The sequence below is a fragment of the Aulonocara stuartgranti genome, assembly GCF_965226115.1.
Source record: "Aulonocara stuartgranti genome assembly, chromosome: 14".
In the NCBI taxonomy this organism is placed as follows: domain Eukaryota; kingdom Metazoa; phylum Chordata; class Actinopteri; order Cichliformes; family Cichlidae; genus Aulonocara; species Aulonocara stuartgranti.
The window spans coordinates 16,039,970-16,063,764 of NC_138950.1; the positions used below are offsets into that span (position 1 = coordinate 16,039,970).

At 42.6% G+C, this 23,795-nt stretch overlaps 1 protein-coding gene across 3 annotated transcripts in view; it reads right to left on the minus strand.

Moving 5' to 3' along the window:
- The window catches only part of ift80 (intraflagellar transport 80 homolog (Chlamydomonas)), a 57,357-nt gene that overhangs the window by 16,262 nt on the left and 17,300 nt on the right, over window positions 1-23,795 (minus strand). For all 3 annotated transcript variants that reach the window (XM_082503419.1, XM_082503420.1, XM_082503418.1), the window contains exons 9-13: window positions 10,359-10,538; window positions 8,830-8,948; window positions 8,130-8,204; window positions 7,371-7,534; window positions 7,216-7,280 (exon numbers count right to left, since the gene is read on the minus strand). In XM_082503419.1, the coding sequence (XP_082359545.1) occupies window positions 7,216-7,280; window positions 7,371-7,534; window positions 8,130-8,204; window positions 8,830-8,948; window positions 10,359-10,538 (603 nt within the window). The remainder of the gene's footprint in view (window positions 1-7,215; window positions 7,281-7,370; window positions 7,535-8,129; window positions 8,205-8,829; window positions 8,949-10,358; window positions 10,539-23,795) is intronic.

Genomic DNA, 23,795 nt, shown 5'->3' on the forward strand with positions numbered 1-23,795 from the left:
AAGACACTACCACACCCGTCTGCCAACTCACTCAGCGACTACTGAACAAGTAACAGAAAACTACACAACTTACTTTAACTGACCAACTTACCTCTTGACACACACACACACACACACACCTTACCCAGTTCCTAAGCACAACAACCTTTACCTACCTATCTTCTGGAGCGTGCTGGGCTCGAGGCAACTTTAAAGGCAGAACTTCAGCGACCGGAGCCCTGAATTGCCTACCCCCAACAGGGAACTAATCCCCGCCCAGGATTACTCCGAAAATAAAAAAGGCAAAACAACAAAAGAGTGCCCGAAGGAAGAACTTACTAAGCTCAGCTGGACACTCACCTAACTTAACTGGGAAGTTGAATCTCTAAAGGTGAACAAAGCAAGATAATCAAAAACCAATTCCAACTCAAAACTCCCCTTTCAACAATCCCCCACCCTTGTTACGTTCCCCTGAGGGGTCTAGGCAGTGAGGGGGAAGTAACAAAAAAAGTGTCCAGGTCAGAAAAAGGAGTCAGGGAGGCAAAACGGTTCAATTAAAGAGTTTTATTAAAGTAGCTCAACTAAAAGAGACGGACAAGTCGCTATCACCATTTAAGAAAACAAACAAAACTCAGGCGTTGGTTGATAAAGTAAAATGTAAGCCAAAAAAGAAAGAGCAGCTCACTAGCTGAAAACCACCAAGAACACAGCTCACTAGCTGAAACCACAACAACCACTCAGCTCACAAGCTGTAACCACACTACTGGCACTCTGGCCCAGAGCTCACCTTTCCTTGGGCTTAAATACTTTTAATTACTGATGTGAGTCAGCTGTGTAACAGGGAAAGGTGGCACCTCAGGCAGAAGGTGGTGGGACACGCCCACACAGGCACCTTCAGGAGGAGGCCCTGCTAGGGCCGTAACAGTATCCAACCTTGTTTAGAGACACACCTTCTAAAACAACTTTGATAGAGCATGATATTGATGTGGGTGATGCAAAACCAATCCGGCAGAGGTCCTACAGGGTCTCTGAGGAAAAGAGGAAAATAATTGATAAGGAAGTTCATTACATGTTGGACAACAACATTGCAGTGCCGTCGTCATCAAGCTGGGCTTCCCCTTGTTTGTTGGTCATAAAAGCTTTACTGTGCTCAGAACTTGTGCTCTTAGTACCTCGTCTGGATCAGCCCTTCAAGCTGTATGTGGATGCAAGCCACATTGGTGCAAGTGCTGTTCTAGTCCAAGCTGGCAAGCAAGGTACTGAACATCCAGTTAGTTTCTATTCCAAGAAGTTCAACTCCCATCAGCTGAATTATTCAGTCATTGAAAAGGAAGCTTTGGAATTAATTTTGGTCTTGTGGCATTTCAGAGTATATTTGGATTCTGCTCGGACAATAGCTAGGTTTCATTTGACGTAGACGTGACGTCGACGTAAAGCGCGAAATTTGACTGGCGGTCGGAAGTGAAAAAGATAAGCGCAAAATCACAGACAGACAGTACGCAAAATGCCTATGTCCTGTTGTGTTTACGGATGCTCCAGTAGGTCGACCAGAGAAACTGATAAACGGTATTTTAGGGTACCAAAAATAGCCCAACGAAGAGGAGAAAAATGGAAAATTCTAACCGAAAAACGTAGGAAAAAATGGATTTTAAATTTACGTTTACAGTCGGGAGGAGCAGAGTCTGCCAATGCCCGTGTCTGCAGCGACCACTTCGTCAGAGGTAATGTTATGTTTGCAAACGAACTTATTAGCATTAGGTTGTCGTTAAATTCTCGTTTACTTAGTGCTTTTAAGTTAGTAGTCTAATATTGACTTGATTGGGACTATAGGCTGCCCAAGTGCTTTGGATGACGAAGAGTCGGAGGACTGGGCTCCGACGGTCAATCTCGGCTACGAACGAAAACCCAGATCGGAATCAGTTCTCAAACGAGAGAAAAGAATGAAGCTTAAGGCAGAACAGCATCGATGTGCAGAGGCGATTTTGGATATGCAACAGACGGCTGAGAGCCCGGATTTGAGCCTAGTGACAGTGGAGAACCCCGAACTGCAGCTTCCAGCTGAGAATCCACAACCAGAAGACTTCAGTGTGAATGAGACATTCACTTATCCAGGTAAGATATTGTGCTGAGATGTAAAACAAACAAGAATCATGTCAAAGAGAAAAAGATGCCATTATCTGTAATGATTATGGTCCAAGTTACATATTACATGTTTGTGATTTTTTAATCACAGAGTAAATCCATACCATTTTATTCAGAAAAAAAGAAAAAGTGGCACTTATTACCGTCAGGCACACACCACAGGTTTTTGTACACTGCTATGGTTCTTATATTGCCAGATTCCAGACAGTCTCCTTTCACAGATAAGTAAAGATATCCGTAATGTAAGGTTTCTGTGGTGAGAAACATATAAATATATTTTTTGTATATACCCTCTATCTGAAAAATGCATCTGAGTGTCATGAGGGATCTAAGAAAATCACACAAATTCTTAGCTGATGAATTCTTAGCTAAAAGAAAACACTCTCTCCCCACTACTACTGAAGTACACCTGCAAAATGCTAGCAGTGCCCTATGCGTATATGTGTGTGTGTGTATGTGTGTGTTCTCATTGCAATAACATCGTACTTAATTAGGCTACTAACCCTGCCATACAATTGCAATGAGCTGCAATCACTTCTCCATCCTCCTTTGCAATTACCCAAGTCTTCAGAGGTGTCTCGTTAGACCGCTGAGAATGGTTTACCTTGAAACAAACAACTGTCACTCTAACGAAGTCCTAAGGATGTGGCATGTTTGTTGACGTTAAAGCCGCTACCGCTAACTGTTAGCGTGTTTAAGATAAAGCAATATAAGAACAAACACTCACCCTTGCAAACACCAAACTGTATCCATCACGGAGACGTTTTGTTCCAAGGTTGTGGACCCACCCGCTGACAAAAAAATTGTACGCCTCCAGACTCTTGAAAGCTTTCATTTGCTGCCTAGTGTAGTAAGAAGTCTGGAGGACCAAGTAGTTGGTGATATCCACAGCCTCGATAGTAGGCAAATCCTTTACTTCTGTGGTGTATTCGGACTGACTGAGGCAGTTAAACAACTCCTTGGTGGCAGAGCCCCTGGTGTCGATGAGGTCCGCCCCGAGTTCCTGAAGGCTCTGGACGTTGTAGGGCTGTCTTGGTTGACACGTCTCTGCAATGTTGCGTGGAGATCAGGGGCAGTACCTGTGGACTGGCAGACCGGGGTGGTGGTCCCCATCTTCAAGAAGGGGGACCGGAGGGTGTGTTCCAACTACAGGGGGATCACACTCCTCAGCCTCCCCGGGAAAGTCTATGCCAGGGTGCTGGAGAGGAGGGTTCGTCCGCTAGTCGAACCTCGGATACAGGAGGAACAATGCGGTTTTCGTCCTGGTCGCGGAACACTGGACCAGCTCTTTGTCCTCTCGAGGATACTTGAGGGTGCATGGGAGTTTGCCCAACCAGTCTACATGTGTTTTGTGGACCTGGAGAAGGCATTCGACCGTGTCCCTCGGGGCGTCCTGTGGGAGGTGTTGCGCGAGTATGGGGTGTCTGGCCCATTGCTACGGGCCATTCAATCCCTATACAACCGTTGCAAGAGCTTGGTTCGCATTGCCGGCAATAAGTCGGACTCGTTCCCGGTGGGTGATGGGCTCCGCCAGGGCTGCCCTTTGTCTCCGGTTCTGTTCATAATTTTTATGGACAGGATTTCTAGGCGCAGCCAAGTGGCGGAGGGCTTTCGCTTTGGTGGCCTCAGAATCTCATCTCTGATTTTTGCGGATGATGTGGTTCTGTTGGCTTCATCGGGTGAGGGCCTCCAGCTCGCACTGGAGCGGTTCGCAGCCGAGTGTAACGCAGCGGGAATGAGGATCAGCACCTCCAAATCTGAGGCCATGGTTCTCAGCCGGAAAAGGGTGGAGTGCCCACTCCGGGTCGGGGATGAGTTCCTGCCCCAAGTGGAGGAGTTCAAGTATCTCGGGGTCTTGTTCGCGAGTGATGGGAGAAGGGAGCTGGAGATCGACAGACGGATTGGGGCTGCGGCTGCAGTAATGCGGACGCTGCACCGGTCAGTCGTGGTGAAGAGGGAGCTGAGTGTAAAAGCGAAGCTCTCAATTTACCGGTCGATCTACGTCCCTACCCTCACCTATGGCCACGAGCTGTGGGTAGTGACCGAAAGAACGAGATCGCGGATACAAGCGGCGGAAATGAGCTTCCTCCGAAGGGTGGCTGGCCTCTCCCTTAGAGATAGGGTGAGAAGTTCGGCCATCCGGGAGGGGCTTAGAGTAGAGCAGCTGCTGCTCCACATCGAAAGGAGCCAGCTGAGGTGGTTCGGGCATCTGGCAAGGATGCCCCCTGGGCGCCTCCTGGGCGAGGTGTTCCAGGCATGTCCCACCGGGAGGAGGCCCCGGGGCAGACCCAGGACACGCTGGAGAGATTATATCTCTCGGCTGGCCTGGGAACGCCTTGGTATTCCCCCGGACAAGCTGGAGGAGGTGGCTGGGGAGAGGGAGGTCTGGACCTCTTTGCTTAGGCTGCTACCCCCGCGACCCGACCTCGGATAAGCGGATGAAGATGGATGGATGGATGGATGGTGTATTCGGACATTTTCAAAGAATACGGATCACGTCCGATATATTTTTTAACTATCTGTTTATATCTCTCCCGAGAAACGGGGTCTAAAGTTGCACAATAGCTGCTCTCCTGACTCTCCACAGTGTCCTCCATGTTTACTTCCGCCCTCCACTCAAAAATCGCGCTGCCTCCGCACGTCATCAGAACCACGTGACCGCAACCCAACTATTGAGGTATTTTCTGACCATAACCCTCTCACCTTCTTGAACTCATTGCAGAACCCAAATCAGAGGCTCATGCGGTGGGCTCTCTTTTTGAAGCCTTACAATTTGGATATCCAGCACATTAAGGGCAAAGATAATGTCTTGGCAGATGCTTTGTCCCGTGCCCCTTTGTAACCAGCAGCTTCACGCCTCATATGCTTTGAAGTATGTCCTCTTCAGTATTGTTTTCCTTCCTCTTAAATTGCTCCTAGGTACCAAGGTTGCTGAGGTTGGAGTTGAGCTGAAGATGACTTTTGAGCATACAAAAGGTGTTGAAAGTGAGGTTGCATGTGTGTGTGTATATGTTATGGATTTAATATATGCATGTTCTTCTAGTTGCATATTCATAATGTAAATGTGTTGCCAATTCAGGGTGAGACCCTGTTCTATGGGGGGAAGTGTGACAGCCAGTGGGCTGGTCTTGTGTTTTGCTTTTTCTTTTACCTGTTTCTTGCAGGTAGGTGGAGCTGACCCAATTATTGATGCAGCACACCTGAGAGGCCAGTCCCAGTGTATATAAAGACACCTTGACTGAACCAGTGGTGGCTGGCTTTGACGCTCTCTCTGGCACTTGTCATGTTCATTAGGAAGTTTCAGTTATGGCTGTTATATCCTTTAAATTGTGTTTAAGTTGCTTTACCTTATTTTCATTAAATATGTCTCACAGTCTTTAAAAGCCTGTGTGTGGTCTCCCATTTGTTTGTCACTTCCTATGAGCCGGGTTGTGACATAAGCTGTAACTGAACAATTCATGCACATGGAGACAGTTTATCTTATTAATAGGAAGATTTCTTTTTCATGTAACTTCATCTTCTGCTGCTCAAGATAATAGGAGGTTTTGCTGGCAATACAAAATTAAAGACAGAGCATTTTAGGTGTAAATTCAGAAGGCTCATATCACTACTTATAATTCAGTTCAGTTCACAGAAAGAAAACATATCTTGAAGGAAGACGTGATGAACAACATGGATGTATTAACATACATATTGCTCTTGTGGCATTATTTTCTGTATGAGGATTAATGCTATGAAAATACTTTATAATCAGTATTTGTCATCATTTTATAATAAGCATCTGTAAAAAGAGGGAAAACCCCAATAATTAGGCAATTCCCTGTGAGCAAGCATTTGGCAACAGTGGGGAGGAAGAACTTCCTTTTGAGAGGAAACCTCCAGCTGAACCCAACTCAGAAATGGGCAGCCATCTACCGTGGCCAGATCGAGGGTGAGGAGAAAGAAAATAATGAAAAGTGGAGCAGAGAGAGAGAGGCCAAAACAGAAACTACATGGGAAGGAAGACAAAACTTCAAGATATGCAGTAGTGGCATGTAAATGAATCAGAAGTTAAAAAAAAAAACATGTTCCCATGTGAACATTAAAGTAATGATCTAATTAAAAACAATTGCAATTAGTGTTATTACTGTTATTGCTACAGCAAAAGGCTTCAGTTTGATGAAGCATGCATAAACAAAAAATACACTGTAACAAAAAATAATTTCCCCCAGGGATCAATAAAGTATTCTGATTCTGATTCTGATTCTGATAAAAACCTTTCACTTTTCACTCGGCTGTAGAAAACATAATAAATACAGCTTGTTACACAATAATGGGAGGCTGCGTTATACATAACTGAACTGTGTAATACTAAAACTAAACAAATGTGTGTTCACTCTGACTCTGTGTTTTGGTTGAAAAAATAAACACACATTTGAACAGCCACCATCAGACAGCTTCTGTTATTATGTCCTATCATATCAACACATAATAAAACACAAATACTAACGCATTCTAACCAGTCACACTGACAAAAAACCCAAAAACATTTCTACACTTATCTGCTTATCCATAACACTCTGCATTATAACATAATTTTAAGTATCTTCCGAGATGTAGGTCCAAACAGCAGATATGTGTTGGGTACATCTGTTCAACTGCTCATTAACACAGATATCTGATCAGATGGCAGCAACTCAATGCATTTAGGCATATCACAAAGCTCAAAGCACCTCAAAATAATTTCTTGACCATGATAATGACTTTACTGTACTTAAATGACCTCTACAGTCACCAGTCTCACTCCCCTTTTGGGGTGTGGTGGAAGAGCATCATGGATCAGTAAAAACTGTGTGGCGCTATCATGACAACATGGAAGCAAAATCGCTAATGAATGTTTTTAACACCTTGTTGAATCTTTGCTGCTAAGAATTAAAGGGGGTCCAACCGGGTACTAGCACTGTGTCCTTATTAAAGTGGCATGTGAGCATAAAGTTATCTCGTTTTGTATAATCAAAGTTTAATAAATAAATAAATAAATAAATAATCTGATGTGGTCAGAGAACTTCCTTGTTGCTGAAGTACATTTGGTCAGAAAGAAAGCAGGTTACTAACCTTGTGGGTCAAGGGCTTCCCATCACCAAGAGCCTTTCCAGTCAGGGCATCAAAGAGAAGGATAACTTGTGAGAGAAAAAGAGAAAGAGGACACAGTAAAAGCACAGTCCGTATGATTTTGAAATTTTATAGTAAGCATGGAGTTTTCCCCTCACCTTTTTCATCACTCTTGTCCCGAATGGCTATGGTGTCGTTACTAAGTGAGACACTCTGGGCATTTAGAATATCTGCTCTCATACCCGGGAACTTTGGGGACGATATCAATCGTCCTTCATAGGAGAACGTATACAACCCTGCTCCATCCACTAGTAGAAAATGTCTGGGAGGGGGAGACAAGAGAGGCCAAGTTACTGTATATGCTGTATATTACACATTATACGACTGAGGTAACATGGTGAGGAATAAAGGGGAGCAAACAGGAAAATTAAATACATAACAGACGGTAAGAGTTAATCAACTGACACAAGAAGGTAATTTAAACATTTACTGAACAGCAACACACTGTTAACTTACTCAGTATGACTCATCAATCTAAACTGCGATTACAAAATGGCCAGTAATCTATTTAGCTCCATGCTGAGTGTCAGGGACACTGCACTGGAGTATTGCACAAGAGCTACTCCATATTAATCTAATTTCCCCCAGTGGTTTCACTCTCAGCCTTATTGTATGACAGGGCTGGCTGAGCTAGAGCACAACCCGACTGTGTGTGTACGTGTGCGTGCGTACATGTGCCCGTGCGTGTGTGTGTGTGTGTGTGTGTGTGTGTGTGTGTGTGTGTGTGTTTGTGCGCTTGGTTGGCTGCTGCTTGATGAGTGGCCAGTGCAGAGTAATGAAGCATTAGAGAAGCTGATAGATGATCCAACAGCCTGTTCTCTCTCCTGCTGCTTTGCTCCTGGAATAAAAAGACTCACTTCTCTGCTTGTAGGATGAGGCTGACTGTTCCCTCCTTTAGGTCAAAGATGAGAGGAGTATTCCAGTTTCTTGAGCTGGCAAAAATAAACAGCACAGTCGCAGACATTAAATAACTGTGCTACATCTGGCACAACTGCAGAGATGAGGAAAAAAAAAAGAAGCAAAAATATGACCCAGAGCAAAAGGGTAAAAAGCAATAAAAGACACAATATTTAGACAATATCAATGAATGGAGAGGAGATAAATCTGCAGAGTGAGCATAAAGAGTGCAGGCCTGAAAACAATCATTATAGGATGAAGTCTGCAGAACATGTTCCCTTGTTCCTAATCCTATTATTTTTCCATGAAGTGAAACAACAAAAAAAAACATCTCCATATTTTACAAAACACACAGATCATGAAGTAACAATAGCCTGAAATGAATCAGCAACTTGGTAAGATTTGGTTGTTTTTCCCTCCCATCAGAACCATTTTTTTCTGTGTGGTTATGTTTTATTTTTGTAGGTTTTTCTAGCTACACGGCATGAGATTTCAGTATATTCTGGTTGAATCAAAAGACTTTTCTCATGCTTTGCTCAGTAAAAGAGGAGCATGTTTTGTACAACAACAAAATATACTGAAAGCACATGATGAGAAACTATGACTTTGAATAGAGGATGAGAAGATAAAAAAAAAAAGACAAAAAAGAGCACTACTCACTTGTAGACATAGCACTGGAGGGAAGTCGCAACCACTAGGTGACCGTGTGCCAGAGATGCTTTGATGACTCGATCTCTAAACTCCAATAAGTCCACTGCATCGTTCAGCACATTCCTCACCTGTGGAAAAGAGAGGAAAGGAGAGGAGAGAGGGGGACTTAAAAGTGGAAAAAAAAGTGTAGGGATGACTTGACTTTGCAGAAAGTATGACACAGGCACAAACTTTATATTACTGAGCAAACAATTCTCATTTAAAATGCAAAAACAAAAGAAACCCCAACAAAAAGGAAAGACGCTAGCTTCACTAGCAGAGGGCTGAACACAGTCACGTACACATTGGAGTGTAGTTATTCGTAATATACACAGGAAACTATATACAGTAAATCCAAGTATACGTAGGTCAGCTGTGGACACAGGGAAAGCAGTTCTTACTGTTTTAAGTGTGTGCGTGCAGCGGTCGGTACTAATTTTTTCACCTGCGTAGATAAATACTTCCCTCCAGCTCTCTGTGTGAATGAATGAAGGAGCCTTTTCCAGCACCAGGTGAAAGGTGGGATTATTTTTACAGCTTTACAAATCTTCCTCCTCTGCTCCCTCCAGCAATCCAAATTTACATGCAACACAACCAGGAATAAAAAACATTTGACCGCAAGGTGGTAAATTTAGCTGGCTGATTCACAAACCACTGGCAGATGTGCAGTTTTAAAACGGACTTCGAGGAGGAGAGAGGGAGGAGGGAGACAGAGAAGCGCCTGCGAGGCTGAAAATAAATGGCTGATGACCCAACTTTGTTTGGTTTACACAAACTGCACTTGGTAGAGTTGTCTATGGGTGCACATGTGTGTTGGCACACGTGTGTAACCCTGCTTCTGTAGGTGTGTGTGCGTCCCTGCCTGAAAATAAACGAGTGTGTGTGTGTGTACACTTGGGTGTGTTAACCGCATGTAAACGCTACCTTGTGGTGAGTGCAAGTTTAAAGAGTAGAGAATGGTGAAGCGAGGGAGGCGGCGAGACAGGCTGGTCATTGTCATTGCAGGGCTGCACACTGGCACATTGGGAGGGTCCTCCTATAATATATGGCCACAGCTAGCCAAGGCCTGGGAGGCATTTGCTTCGCTGTATAGCATATTTACTCGCCTCTGTATAGTTTGCTGATAGCATTGCACTATTTTTCAATTCTCTTGCTACACCAACATAACGGAGTTGGCTCTGTTAAGTGTTTGAGTAAATATCCATACTCCTTTTCCCTAACAGGCAAGCTTATTTTCAGTGATTTTGGTTTAAACACAGACAGCTCTGAAGAGCAGAAAAGCAACTTTTATTATAGACCAGTAACAAAATGATTTTTACTATGATTCTTTTGGACACGTATATGATTACACCATTTATTTATGCACAAGTTACTGAAACATATTGGTCTTTTGGTTTACTTTAGATTCCGTCAGTCTTTTATCACCTTCTTTGTTAAATTAGAAAGGAAAACTAATTTGATGCAAACACAAACTCATTTGTATGAGGTAATCTTTCTACCTGCATGGTTCTCCTCTTTGTAAGAGTGATCACAAAATTCTTCCACTCCCAGTGCTGCTCCACCACATGGGCAAAGATGACATGTCCGTTGCCGCAGGCCCCGGCCAGCTGGGTGCCATCCGCAGACCAGGCCAAGCTGAACACACTTCCTGTGTTGGGCTTCTCCAACGCATAGGACCACTGGAGAGGGGCGAGATGAAGAATGAAATGGTAAATTGTTGGTGATAGTAATAAACAATGTTAAACAATTACCTGTGGGGCAGTTTAGGAACTACTGACAATGTGAAGTTTAGCGAGCAGAAGCAGTAAGTCAACACACATGTGAGTGCTTATATGTGTGTATGTGCACATAATATAAACTCTGCCAGAAAGACATAGGCCCAGTCAGTCATTGAGCAGTGATGAACCGTGAGACACAGAGAACTTAGCTCTGCACCGCTCATAAACATACACTGCTATTTTCATCGACTACACTGATGGGGGGCTGGGAGAAGAGGGAGGGTTTATGGGTGTCTCTGAACTAAAGCTAATTAACAAAATCTCTTCCTTCTTTATATGAGAATAGGTTCAGTAAAGTCAGGGCTGAGAAGGATGGGGAAAAGAGGAGCAAAGAAAGAAATAATGACACTTTTTCTTGTCTGCTGTGCTGCATCAGACAGTCTGTCTGATAGTAAAGAATGGCAAAAGACACAACTGTGAGATAAGGAACTCCTTACTATCCAAGTCAAGGCACCCCTCATACTGCCCACCTCCCCTGTTTTTCTACTCTGGCATAGAACATAAGAGCAAAGGCTAAGGCCATTATGTTTTGATTCAGCAAGATTCTGTTGAGACAATGAATAAACTAACAGACAAAAAAAATCCAGTTTGTTATTTTCCAGAATGATCTCTCTGAAGGCCATGGAGTAGTAGGTAAAGGCACAATGAATATGTTTTGTGACATCGAAATTGTTGCTATTATCCATCATCTACAATAACTAGAGCCAATTTTCCTCACACAATAAGCCCTTCTGCCACTAGAGTCCCCCTTCCTCATCCTCCACAGCTGTGCCTGACCTCCTCTCTTGCCTTGAGCGCAAGTAGCTGGCTGACCCGAGTTTCTTAGCTGCAGTCTTCCACACAAACGCATGCATTCACACTGTAACCTGCTTATTAGGGAAGAAAAGTGCTAATGTTAACCTAGCCCTGCCTGCTTGCCTGCAATGGAGAGACAGGTGTGGTGCAGTGGGCCAAGTGCTGCGGTGAACCTTGGAGCAAAGGCCTCAGTGTGTTCACTGCCTAACACACACGCAGCTGCGGGATGTGAGGTGTATCGTTATTTCCTCTTCGTTGCCTCTGACAGGAGTAGAGGTAAAGTCAGAAAGCTACAGGTTTCTGGGCAGCTGCTTTGATCTCTCTCCTTCTCCTGGTCCCGTCTGCCTCATACACCCACCACTCAGATGGTTTTGGTCAGCACCCTCCCAGCAGTTAATGTCATATCAGGACCCAAAATAGCTTTAGGAAAAAGGACCTTTCCCATGTGGACAAAGGCTAGTTTGTTAAAGTGAGATTAATTTATATTTATCTTTTTCTCCCCTCCCTTCTTCCTTTAATTTCAGCAGCTTCAACTTCCTTTATGCATTACATTAATTACATTTTCTTTAAATCAACATACTTTTTACATATAGATTTTTTTTGTTTTCCTCTCTTCCAAAAGAGTGAAAGTGTTCTTGCTTGAGCTCCAAAGCAGAGCAGCTTGGGCCAGCATTTACAATAACAACAGAACTCATTTATTCTTCTGCTAACATCTTGAGATGACCCACTCTGTGTTAAAGCACACCAGGGGTAAACGAGGGGGGGGGGAATGGAAGACAGAGCGATGGATAGATGGAGGGTCAGAGATCAAGCCGAATGTATACAACAGATTGTAATGAAGCAGGACATGTGATATCGGCCTGAGGAGCACTGCTGGATCCATGCTTACCTAATGCTTTTAACACATTGAGCCATTTGACTCTTTCTGGAGCCAGTGAGCGCGCGCGTGCGTGCGTGCGCGTGCGTGTGTGTGTGTGTGGAAAGAGGGAGTTGCTTTTATATGTGTGCAATACACGGCATGTGTGCACCTAAGTTTGAGTTTGCGTGTGAGTAAAAGTGCAAAGGAAATGAAAAAAAGTTTAAACAAAATGAATATACGAATGCAGGAAATAAGACAACAGAAATTTAGTGTGAGTTCACATGTTGCTCTAATGTGTACATGTGTGTAAAAGAGGTGAAAATCCTCTGGTTTGTCAAGAGTTGTCAGCCAGTGTCTGACTATGGGACACAAGGGGGGACTCCTATTGCTCTCCTGAGATGAGCGGACTGTGCCTGGAGGACCAGGGATACAAAAATCTTTTCCAGAGCAGCACTCAGAGGAAAGCTCACTCTCTCACTCCATCTTTATCTCCTTCATCTACCTTTCTTTCATTTATTCCCTCTCTCCTTATTGGAAAAGAGTTGAATAATTCTGACACTTGGCTGCTTAACAAGAAACTGGTTAGAAGAACAGAAAGTCCTGCATTAAAAATGACCATACGAGAATAATAAAACCAGCTGACTTAAAGGCAAGGCAGGAGGTTATCTAGAAGAACAACTCTCCTTCTGCATCCTGTGCTGTTGTTTGTATACAGCAAAAGGAAGAAAGACAGGCACAGTCTGATTGATGACTTAGCTTGGCTGCAGTAGGTTTAACCTCATACTCAATTATATTGTCTCAGAGTGTCACAGAATCACAGAAATTTAGAGTCGATAGATATTTGACTTCTAAACGTTCAACCCCCCCCCCCCTTTTCTTTTTCTTTTTTTTTTTTAAATACACTGCAAAGTCAGACTGGTGTGCTCCGATTTTAAAGAGGATGTGAGACTGGTAATAAACAGAGGAGAGCAGATCACTGACTACTACAAGAACAGTAGAGATGGGGGAGCCCAATTAAGGGGGAGCGCAGCAAGGGAAGGTGAATCAGTCTGTGGCAATACATTTGGCAAATGGTTTTACTGCAGCCCAGAGGGGTGGAACTCTGCTGGATACTTGAGAATTCTACTTGACAAGGTTGCGAGGAGATTTAAGATTAGTGCAGAGAGATGTTAAACAGCATCAAGAGAGAACACGCAGACAAGGACATGGTCTGTATAGAGGCCAAAATAAAGATTTGGCTGTGGGATGTGGAAGGTGAGTTTCGGCCGTCATCTAGCCAGAGTCCACTCTGGTCATTGAACACCGTATATCCATAATGGGCAGCTTTGTGGTCAGAGGGAAGGTGACAGACATGACGTTTAGTTCTCAGCTGAGGTTTGGGGGAGAGAGGGTGAGACCCCTGAAAGTCACAATGAGCTTATACAAAAAAAAAAAAAAAGGAAAAAAAAGATGAAACACTTTACACATAGCAGCAATGCTATGTATGCAAGTCTAGGTGTGTACTCCAATGCAGATGAAAACACACTCACACAAATTAAAGTTAAGCAGTTAAAAACTGCTGTGTACCAACGTGAGAAGTTTTGTTTTGTATTCATTGTAAACAGTTTGTGTTTCCGTCTTCTTTTTTTCTTTGTAAACTATATCCACAAATACTCAATAAAAATATTTTGAATTAAAAGAAAAACTGCTGTGTATTTATGAAACAGATGCAGGAAAATGGAAAATAAAGTGCAGCAACTTATTTAAACATGTGGAATCATGAATGGATATACAGTCTATAAAGCAAAAACAGAGTTTCTGCAATTCTAATGCGCTTCGAAGTCAGTATTTGGTGTGACCAACTTTTTTTTTTTTTAAAAACAACCTGAACTCTCTTAAGCAAGCTTTCTTGTAATCTTTTTAATCAGCCTTCAAGAATACTTGAAGGACATTCTTTGGATGTTAGTTATCTTTGGTTCCATTCTCTAGTTAGATGCTTTCACACTGCTTCAACTTTTGAGGACTCGCAGAGGTCAGTCCATGACTGATTCCAGTTTGTTCACCTGTGTGTTTGTCTATACAGTTATGCTTTTACTGCATTTACAGTGTGTTTGGGATCACTGTCACGCTGAAAAATGAAGCTATTGCTAATCAGTTACTTTCCAGGTAGTATTGCACGATGGATCGAAATCTGATGCTGAAATGCAGTTCCAAACCATGAGAGAGCCTACACAACATTTTACAGATGACTGTAGACACTCACTGTTGTACCTCCGCTGTAAATACTGACAATAATTTGAACAAAAAGTTTCACATTTGGATTTGTCACTCCATGAGACCTGTTGCCACTGATTTTAAGCCCAGGTCTTGTGTAATTTGGCATACCTCAGCCTATTCTGCTGGTTTCCCTTCCTTGAAAATGGCTTCTTGACAGCCACCTTCCCCTGAAGCTCTGGCAAACTGAAGGGCCAGATACATCTCACAGGAAAATAAATACACACCCCCTTTACGACATCTACCAACACTTTACAACAACAACAGACTAACAAAGCAGGATTAATTTATGGATCACAGCATATTACATTATAACCTAAAATGATCAAGATTATAATAAAAACTTAAAGATCATGACAAATACTTAAATATGGCATGATGTAACTGAGTAAAATATTGGCCAGGACTTGGCTCCAACACTTAGTATGTACTAACCTTTACCATATTTAGCTGGCTGGTGTTACTACTTGGGGCTATTTTTATTTAAGCGATGATGCGCAGACCCTAGCTTGCAGCATGCAACCACCTGTAAGTGCACACAAGACTGCACACACTCTTTTGATGCACGGCCTCTTCGAGGAGCGTGCGCTTGCTCTCCTCCTCCTCTCTTCCTCCTCACGTTCGGCATTTCTTGACATATGTTTACCATTAAGACTGGCAGGTGTTGTGGGCCTGCCCCTTCTCTCTATTGTTGCCCTGTAGCTGCAGCCGGCACGGGGACGACTGCAAAAAGGTTATTTTAAGAGAAAATTAGATTCAAGGCAGACTCAAACTTGTTTCTAAAGGCACAAGTTTGGGTAATAATGTTGGGCCTTCTAAAAGTCAGGACATTCCTGCCTTGGAGCAAACGTTCTGTTAAAGTAACCATTTTGCATATGCCTTTTCTATATGTCTTTCTTTCTAAATAGGCATAACTAACTCTGTCCTGTTACTTTTTTGAAGCAGTTTCTTGCCTTTAAAAAAAAAACACAAAAAACCATCCTCCCACAAATTAGTAGCTCATTATTTTAATGACAAATACTTATTCCCTGTAGGCTTGAAAGGAGGCTGTTGAAACACTGCCGGTGTTCAGCTTGAATTAAGCTGGCTACCATGCTTTCTAACAACGACAGCTTTGTGGCAGAAAGAAAAGTCAAAATATCAAGGTTACTCTGCATGGGGAGATATTTCTATTTGTTATTAGCAACTAATTATCACAACTGCAAAAGTAAGTTGCATATTTACATGTGTCCTGGTTAAAATGTGAGTGTTTGCACAAAAAAAGTGGCTTGTCTGGCAAAACTAGAGTGGAAAACCCCCCCAACGCATTGATACATTTTTCTTTTTGAAAACCATTATGTTTCACTGTAACTGAAATGAACCAGACCAGGCATACATACTCAATCTTTTACATCTACTCTTGAAACCATGCAGTGTATGACTAATAAAGCAAAAATATATATTTATTAGCATGTAGCAAAGGCCAGAAATTATCACATCGCTCCTGAGCTATATGCAAAAGTTGCCCTATATATATTTAAAATAAATTAATATGATAATACTAATAAAACATAAAAGCTAAAATAAAATAAAATAAAAAATAAAACAGTAGAAACTAAGTCAAAGGAAAAAATAAAAGTACGACTCTGTGCCACTGAATTTCTGTCTCTCTACAGTACCTGAAAGTGTAGGGAAAGGGTTAATGACACATGTCTGGGCTAATGGCTCCCAGTGGAGCTATCTGCTGATTCAGCCCCATTACTTCACAAGCATTAAATATATCTGCTCTGACCGCTCTCTGCTCCCCCCCCAGCCCTAACGCAAGTCAACAACATGCTAATCAGAAGGGGGGCATGAGAGTTTCAGACTCTGTGCTTTTCTAGCCCTTCATCTTGGACGGTCCTGACACATTTGCAGCAAGCGTTTAGAAAAAAACTTGTAACTGCCACATGTGTTAATGGGTCAAACAGACTCTGTGACCCATTAACAAACTTGTATTTAATGCAGTTACAACCCTATTTGGCCTTGTTATATAGAGCACACAATGCACATACTTTTTTCATAAACATAAGCATATAATTATGTATCTCTAATACTTTACAGTCGTACTTCAGACCATATGCCATTGTTTAGTTATGTTTTCAACTTGAAATTAAAAATATTGCTCAAAGTGTGAAAAAAAGTTTATCTCATCATTACATAACATAAACTGTGGGAAAAAAAAACCCCACACAGTTCAAACCTACAATTTTCTCCACAATTTTTAAACAGGTGAAAGGAGAGCTATTCTCTGTTAGTTTAACACTGTACTAGTGAGCTAGTGGGAGCTGACCTAGTCCGGGGTTAACAGTCTTACATAAATCAGAACAGATGGCAGACTATCTGCAAAGCCAGCTGGCTTTAGTTTGCCTGTGTGTCTATGTGTAGGACAGGACCTGGCAGTGCAGGTACAGAGTAACTCCCTGCACATAATAAACACAAAATATCTCAGTGTAATGGACACTAGACATATACAGGCAAGTATAAAGCCCTAAACAGACATAGGGTGTACATGTCTGAAAATGCTGACACCAATGTTCAGGACCAAACCTGAGCTAAACCCACTATGAAGTATATATTTAAAAAAATGCTCAAGAGTGAAACTAAAAACAAAGCAATTTGCTTTGGGGAAAAAACAAGAAGGTCGTTTTGGATTAGGGCTCATCAATCTCTCAGCAGATTAGGAGACCTTGTAAACGTCAGCTTGCAGTGAACCCTCCATGGGGGATGGGGTTGACTATTAGGATAAGGACAGCTGGGCCTATGTCCAGGACTGGTCAGACCTGTGTGTGGGAATGTCTCAGGCTGGGAGCTGACTTCCAAGATGGATTCTACGTTCCAAATACCCACACCTTTTCTCGAGATGGTTATGTTACTTTAAACCAAATAACTTTTTAAATAAACATTTGTGTGCAACTGCAACATCATTATAGTGTTATTTAACTGTACATCATCTATGTATTGCAATTCCACACTGTTTGTATTTCATGCTGCATGTATTTCATGTTTCTGTGTAAGTAATCACTAGTATACAAAGTGATAATATTAGTTGCTTTGGTAACAAGTGTGCACACGCATACACGCACGCACACACACACACACACACACACACACACACACACACACACGTAAGTCTACAAGTGGGGCATGGCAAGACAGAAGTAAAAAAACTGTGCACGTGAAATGCATTAAAGATGCAACTTATGAAGAAGAAATACATAAAATTCAACCGATAACTGTATTGTTTGTTAAAGATTTAATTTAACTCTGACCACTGTCAGAGTCCTTCAGTTTAACAATATCACTGCAAAACACAGTGTTATTCTAAAAAGTTGTCCTTCAATCTATTGTCATCTTGTCTGCTTTTATTCAAAATCGGCCTTGTAAAGAATCGCTGTGTGTGCGTGTGAGTGTATGCAAAACATACAATACAATCAAAGTAAAGGTTTCAGTATTTACTGTGCAATGACAAAGTAAACCATTTGCATTTCCTGACTCTGCAATAACACACTATAGTTATCTTATAAGCCCATTTGTAAACATAGGCTAGAGCTCCACAAATCTCTGTATTGAAATACCCATTTGGCTTGGCTAACGAGATACAGAGGCTGGGCCGTAGACAAGCATAGTGTGGCATAAGTTGGAGCTTTGGCAGAGCAAAGGGAAGTGGAGAGAGACGGGAGAGGGACGGCGGGGGGGGGGGGGGGTCAAGACAAGCTAGAAGATAGCAAGAGAGAGAGAGAGAGAGAGAGAGAGAGAGAGAGAGAGAGAGAGAGAGAGAGAGAGAGAGAGAGAGAGAGAGAGAGAGAAGGGGAGAGTAATGATCTACACATGGTTTCATGCTGAAGCCTCAACATAGTAACCATAGACACATGCTGGGGCCTCCTGGGACTCATCAGCAGGACACAGCTGTGAGCTGGACAGCAGAATTCTATTAGCACCAACTATGCACATATGCACTTGCAAACACACACGCGCACAGACACGCACCCACACAGGTAATTTGGGTGTTTAAAAGCATTTGGCATGCTACAAATGGCAGAATGCACAAGACCCCACTATATCAGTGATGACAATTTAAGAACAGACAGGTTTATTTTGGTCATCGTATGAGCAGCACAGACTAAGGCTTTGAGAATGTATCCAGCCCTGTCTGTGTAGAACACTTGTTGATACCTGCTAATCTTACTTCCATCATTATACCATGGCAGATCTCTTCTACTGTCAAAGTATCCACACAGTGGAGCATACACAAAGTAAACTACATATGACAGGACAAAGCATTATTCCTCTGTTGAAGCAAACATATATAACAAATTTGAACAAATGAAGGAAGCAGTCATTAAATTACTCAGCATCATTCTGCTCCATGTGGAGGCCAGCAGAGAGGGGGAGGGAACCCTGGGGTGCAGCCAAAATTAAACCCTTTCAAATCATCCTCTTCTGGAAGTTGGTCCAGTGCCTCCAGCCCAGCCCTAGCCCTCAATAACGGTCCTTAATGAACTCTGGGCTGGCAAAAAATCTCAAAGTGATACCCCCAGTTCCACACATACTAGGCTCTCCCCTACTTGTGTGCACAACCAAAGCCCGTTATTTGCTCCCTGCCTTCGTCACCAAGTATCACCCTCATGGCTTTATCCCTCTTTCCTCTCTTTCTGTCTATGAGTGTGACATGTTTGTCTAGCTAGTGGAGGTAGTGATTTAGCGTTGCTAAGAATGATGACTCTGCCAGAGCGGCTGGCAGGGCACTGTCTTACTGTCGTACTCTTACTCCAGCTTTGGGGGGAGGGAAGGAGGGTTTGAGAAGTAAAAAAGAGAAAAAAAAAAAAAGGAGAGAGAGAGAGAGAGAGAGAGAGAAAGAGAGAGAGAGAGAGAAAGAGAGAGAGAGAGAGAAACCACCGTCTTTTATGGAGACCAATCCTCCAAGCCTCACTGCCTAGGCCAACTTTAAAGGATATATTGGACAGTTCCACACTACCCCACCCCCCACCCCTCCAACTGCTCTCTTTTCTCAGCTTTTCATGCTCCCCTCCTTTTTGGTTTCCAACAAGGCAAGCCTTTAGCCGAACTCGGGAGAGGTGTAAAAGTAATACCATGTCAACAAGTGCCTTTTACTCTAACCCACTTTACGCACACAAGCACTGACTCTCTCTCTCTCACACACACACACATACACAAAAAAGAAAAAAAATTGGGGTCAATCATCTGCAAGATGGACCTAAGTATACACTGTTCCACAGAGTGTGCCAGAATGAGTTCAGCAACACAGAAAACCAAAGCCTGTTCGACACAAAGGGCCTCGAATACAAAGGAGAAATCATTATCCTCACATTCTGGTAGGGGAAACTAATGAGCTCCTTGGGATGACAGATTAAGTCTACATGTAAGTATTGCATCTAATAGTCTTACACTATTCATGCTCGCAAAGGTTTCATCAAGACTGGTAACCTCATTAAAATCTGTTAAAAGAAATGAGTGAAATTATTCCTATGAAAACAAGGATAAACTGTAGAGGGAGAGAGCTGAGAGAGGACGGGCAGACCTCAGATTCAGAACTGGAGTTCTTTTTCTACCACTTCACAGTAATATGGAGGAAGCTTTCTGTTCTTACTACAGCGAGCGAGAGAGAGTGTGCATAAAGGAAAAGTGCAGAGTGGAGAGAGCAAGAAATAGCATGCAAAAGCACAGATTTTTAAGGGGAGGGAGAGAGTGAGAAAGAAGAGAGTGAGGGACAGAGAGCGCAAGTGGGAGGAGGAGGGAGAGAGAGAAAGAGAGAGGGGTAGCCCTACCCAGTTGCCTGGGGAGAAAACTGCTCTGCTGCTGACTCAGGACTCTCTTTGTTTGACAACGCTCCCTAGCTCTCCCTCTCTCTCTCTCCCTGACACACTCACAAACTTACTTGTCTTTTTTCAAATACTAAGACACCATGTTTTTTAATGTGCACATGGTCTTTCTTTGTCAAAGCTACACCATTAATTTCACTCAGTCTCTGCTGTTTTTCTACTCCCTATCCTCAACGTGTGTGTGTGTGTTTCTCTTTTACTTCTGCTGCCTAAAAACATACTGTACTGAACGCCCCAGTTTCTTGTGATGAAAACAGATAAAGGTTTGCACTGTAATAAATCTACAGTGGTTTCTTTTGCTTTTTCATGCTCCACTAACAGTGGTTCACAATCAGGACCAGAACTCTTGGCCACTTCATTCTTTTCCAACAGCGGCACTTTCCAGATGTTGGCTGGCCAATGGCTGGTAGCAAACTTGCCAGCACACGCTCAGGTATATGCTCCCCAGTGGTAAAGGGGGAGACCTGTTAAAGGGACTAATTGATAAGCCGGTGATGACTGATGCCTAGCAAATAAGAGTCTACGGCTCAGAGGGAAAATAAAGACAACAACAAGTGTGGCAGGCTAACAGACAGTCAAGAGGAATACACTTTCTGGGGACATAAACAATAGCTAGCTGTGTTAAGGACGGGTGGACAAAGATCCTACAGACAAAGCGGGTGCAGATGAAGACGCAAGGGATAATGAAGAAAGTTAAACATGGACCAATTCCAAAAGTGGCAATGCTGAGCAAAGCCCTAAGGGGACCCCTAGACTCATCCAGAAAAAGAGAGGTAAAGAGGGCCTCGAGGAAGGAACAAGGGAGACGGAGCCAAGAGGGGGAGCACTGATAAGTGCAAGGTAGTCAAACATACCCAAAGGGAGTAGGGAGGCATGAGAAGCAAAAAAAAGAATGATAGAGGAAGATTTAGACAAATGAGGTAATTCTATGTTTAAAAAAAAGAAAGAAAGAAAAAGTAAAAACATGCAAGAGAAAGAAACAATTAGGAGCTCAGTCTCCTGCATAATTTTACCCAAAACTGACACGAAGTGGATGAATAAAATATTCAGTTCGTTCTAAAGACAATGTAGCTAGCAGAAAATCATGGATAATCACTGATTGTTATGAGTGAAGACCATTTCGGCTTTTCAATCAAATAGAAAAATCAAAAAGGGTATAACAGTGGTTTAACACTTTTACATTCTCTGCCTTTGAAAGCAATGCTACTATTATGAGGTATAACATTAACAGATCATTTTCTCAAAACTGTGTGAGGTTAACAACTGTTAGTTCTTTGTGTACCAACAACTGCAACACCCGAAGGAAGGGGATTTTTAACTATAAATGACAAAGATATTCATAAGAAATAGGGCTCACCCTTACGCCAACTTTATGAGTATTCAGACTAAGCTAGTCTCCTGTGCACAAGTATAATTTAACAGAAGGGGATTAGAAAAGAGATGGTGGAAAGGAGAGTGGAAGAGTAAGATATGCACTTGAGATTATTGGTGGGAGCATGAGAGAAACCTGGATCATTCCAGGTCAACCATATTTTTAGTAATACCTCAGTTAAATGAGACCAGAGGAGAGACAGGAGCAGCAACCATTAGGTTCAATGAGGTATACATCTACAGCCACTTTCAGATTGACACCAAGCCCTGCATGAACAATCACAGGCTGATTATTCGTTTAAATGAGGTCATTCTGGTAAACACTCAGATTTTCAGCAAAAACAGTTATGCCTTCTTGATCTGACTCTGCTTACGTGCCTTTGACCAGCCTCTGAACTTGGGATGATGTCCTGTGCTCTGTGTCTCCTACAGCAGAAGAAGAACTTGCTCTTCATGACCAAATAACAAAAGCAAAAAGATAAAATCATATTTTTTTAATGAATCTATTGAAAGTTTAAATAGATAAACAAATATTATTCTTATTCCTTCACAATATTCTTCCAGGGAATTAGAATAGCAAAACCAGGCAGCTTTAACATTTATGCATGTGAGCACGGTTGTACAGCAAAGAGAGAGAGAAAAAACAAGTGTACAGAAGAGAAGGGGGAGAAGGGGTGGAGAGCAAGAAGCGAGAGGGTGCTTGCCTGGCACAATGAGTCCTACTTGTTAGCTAGTGACAGTGTCAGGGATCGTGACAGGGTCCAGACGCTAGACACCAGCTGCAGCGCCTCGTAAATAGACTGCTGTCTCGCAGGCACATTTGCACGGCAATGGTTGCACACAAATGTGCACACACAGGCATGTGGGCACATGCATATACTATGGCAGGCACACAGACAGACACTGACTTATTGTGTCTCCCAAATCTTGTAAAAGGGACAGTGAGCCTCTTTGTGTCTTGTGTGATGTTAAACCTCCTGTAAAAAGTGCTTTACACAAAAAGCGCTCTACACAAAAGAACTCTAAGCACCATAAAAGTCTAAATAAAAGAAATAAATATGTATTAATAAATCAGTTATCTTTTAATTGTTAAGAAAAAAATGCTACAATCAGTCCATGGGTGACTTGCTGGAACTGCAAGACTAATTTTTTTTTTTTTTTTTGCTACTTTTGTATTTGCGTGTGTCCACCCAGCCTTTCCAGCGATAATGGAGAGGGGTAATTCACTACATCTGCCCTAAGGCATGGAGGAGAGAAAGTAAAAACGTAGACGAGAGCTGATAGTTTAGAAGGAGAGGAGAGCCAAGCTGGAAAAGGGTGAAAGGGTTAAATCTGCAGGACTGATCCTGCTGAGCCAGCAGCAGTACGTTAAAGTGCAAGGTTTCATTGTAGCAGATACAGAATGAAACTCCTTCCCATTAGTCACGCTAGTAACTGAAAAGGCTCTTCACGCTGTTTAACCCTTGCTGTGCTGCAAACAAACCACAGCAACAACACAGGTAAAGCACTTGTAAGCAGCTAATGGTTTCTGTCTGCAACTTCTCATGCACAATGACATTATAATAAATATACAACACTGGTCGAGGGTGCACATGTAAGCAAAACTTGAACTTTTTCTCTGATGCATGAAAGAACCTTCTGTCTGAATTCACACATAGAACGCGACTCGGACGGAGTGACCTTTTGAGGGGGATTTTCTTTTTCTAAACTCTTTTCCCCCCCTTATTCCCTGCACCCCCACTCCGCTTCTCTTCTTGAGCAAGCCTCCCACACCATGCTACAGCACACACTGTCTCTGAGGGGCTTAGGGAGGAGAAGGCATGCATACCCTTCCTCCAGTCAGAGCAGGGCAGAACCATAATCATCATAATTATCATCATCATCACACTGCCTTAACCAAGACACACCACAGCAAAGCAAGTGGTGCAATGATGAAACAATGGAACAAACCAACCACGTAAACAAACCCATAATGGGAGGACATAAGGTTACTCGGGTCATTACAAAAAATAAAGGAGC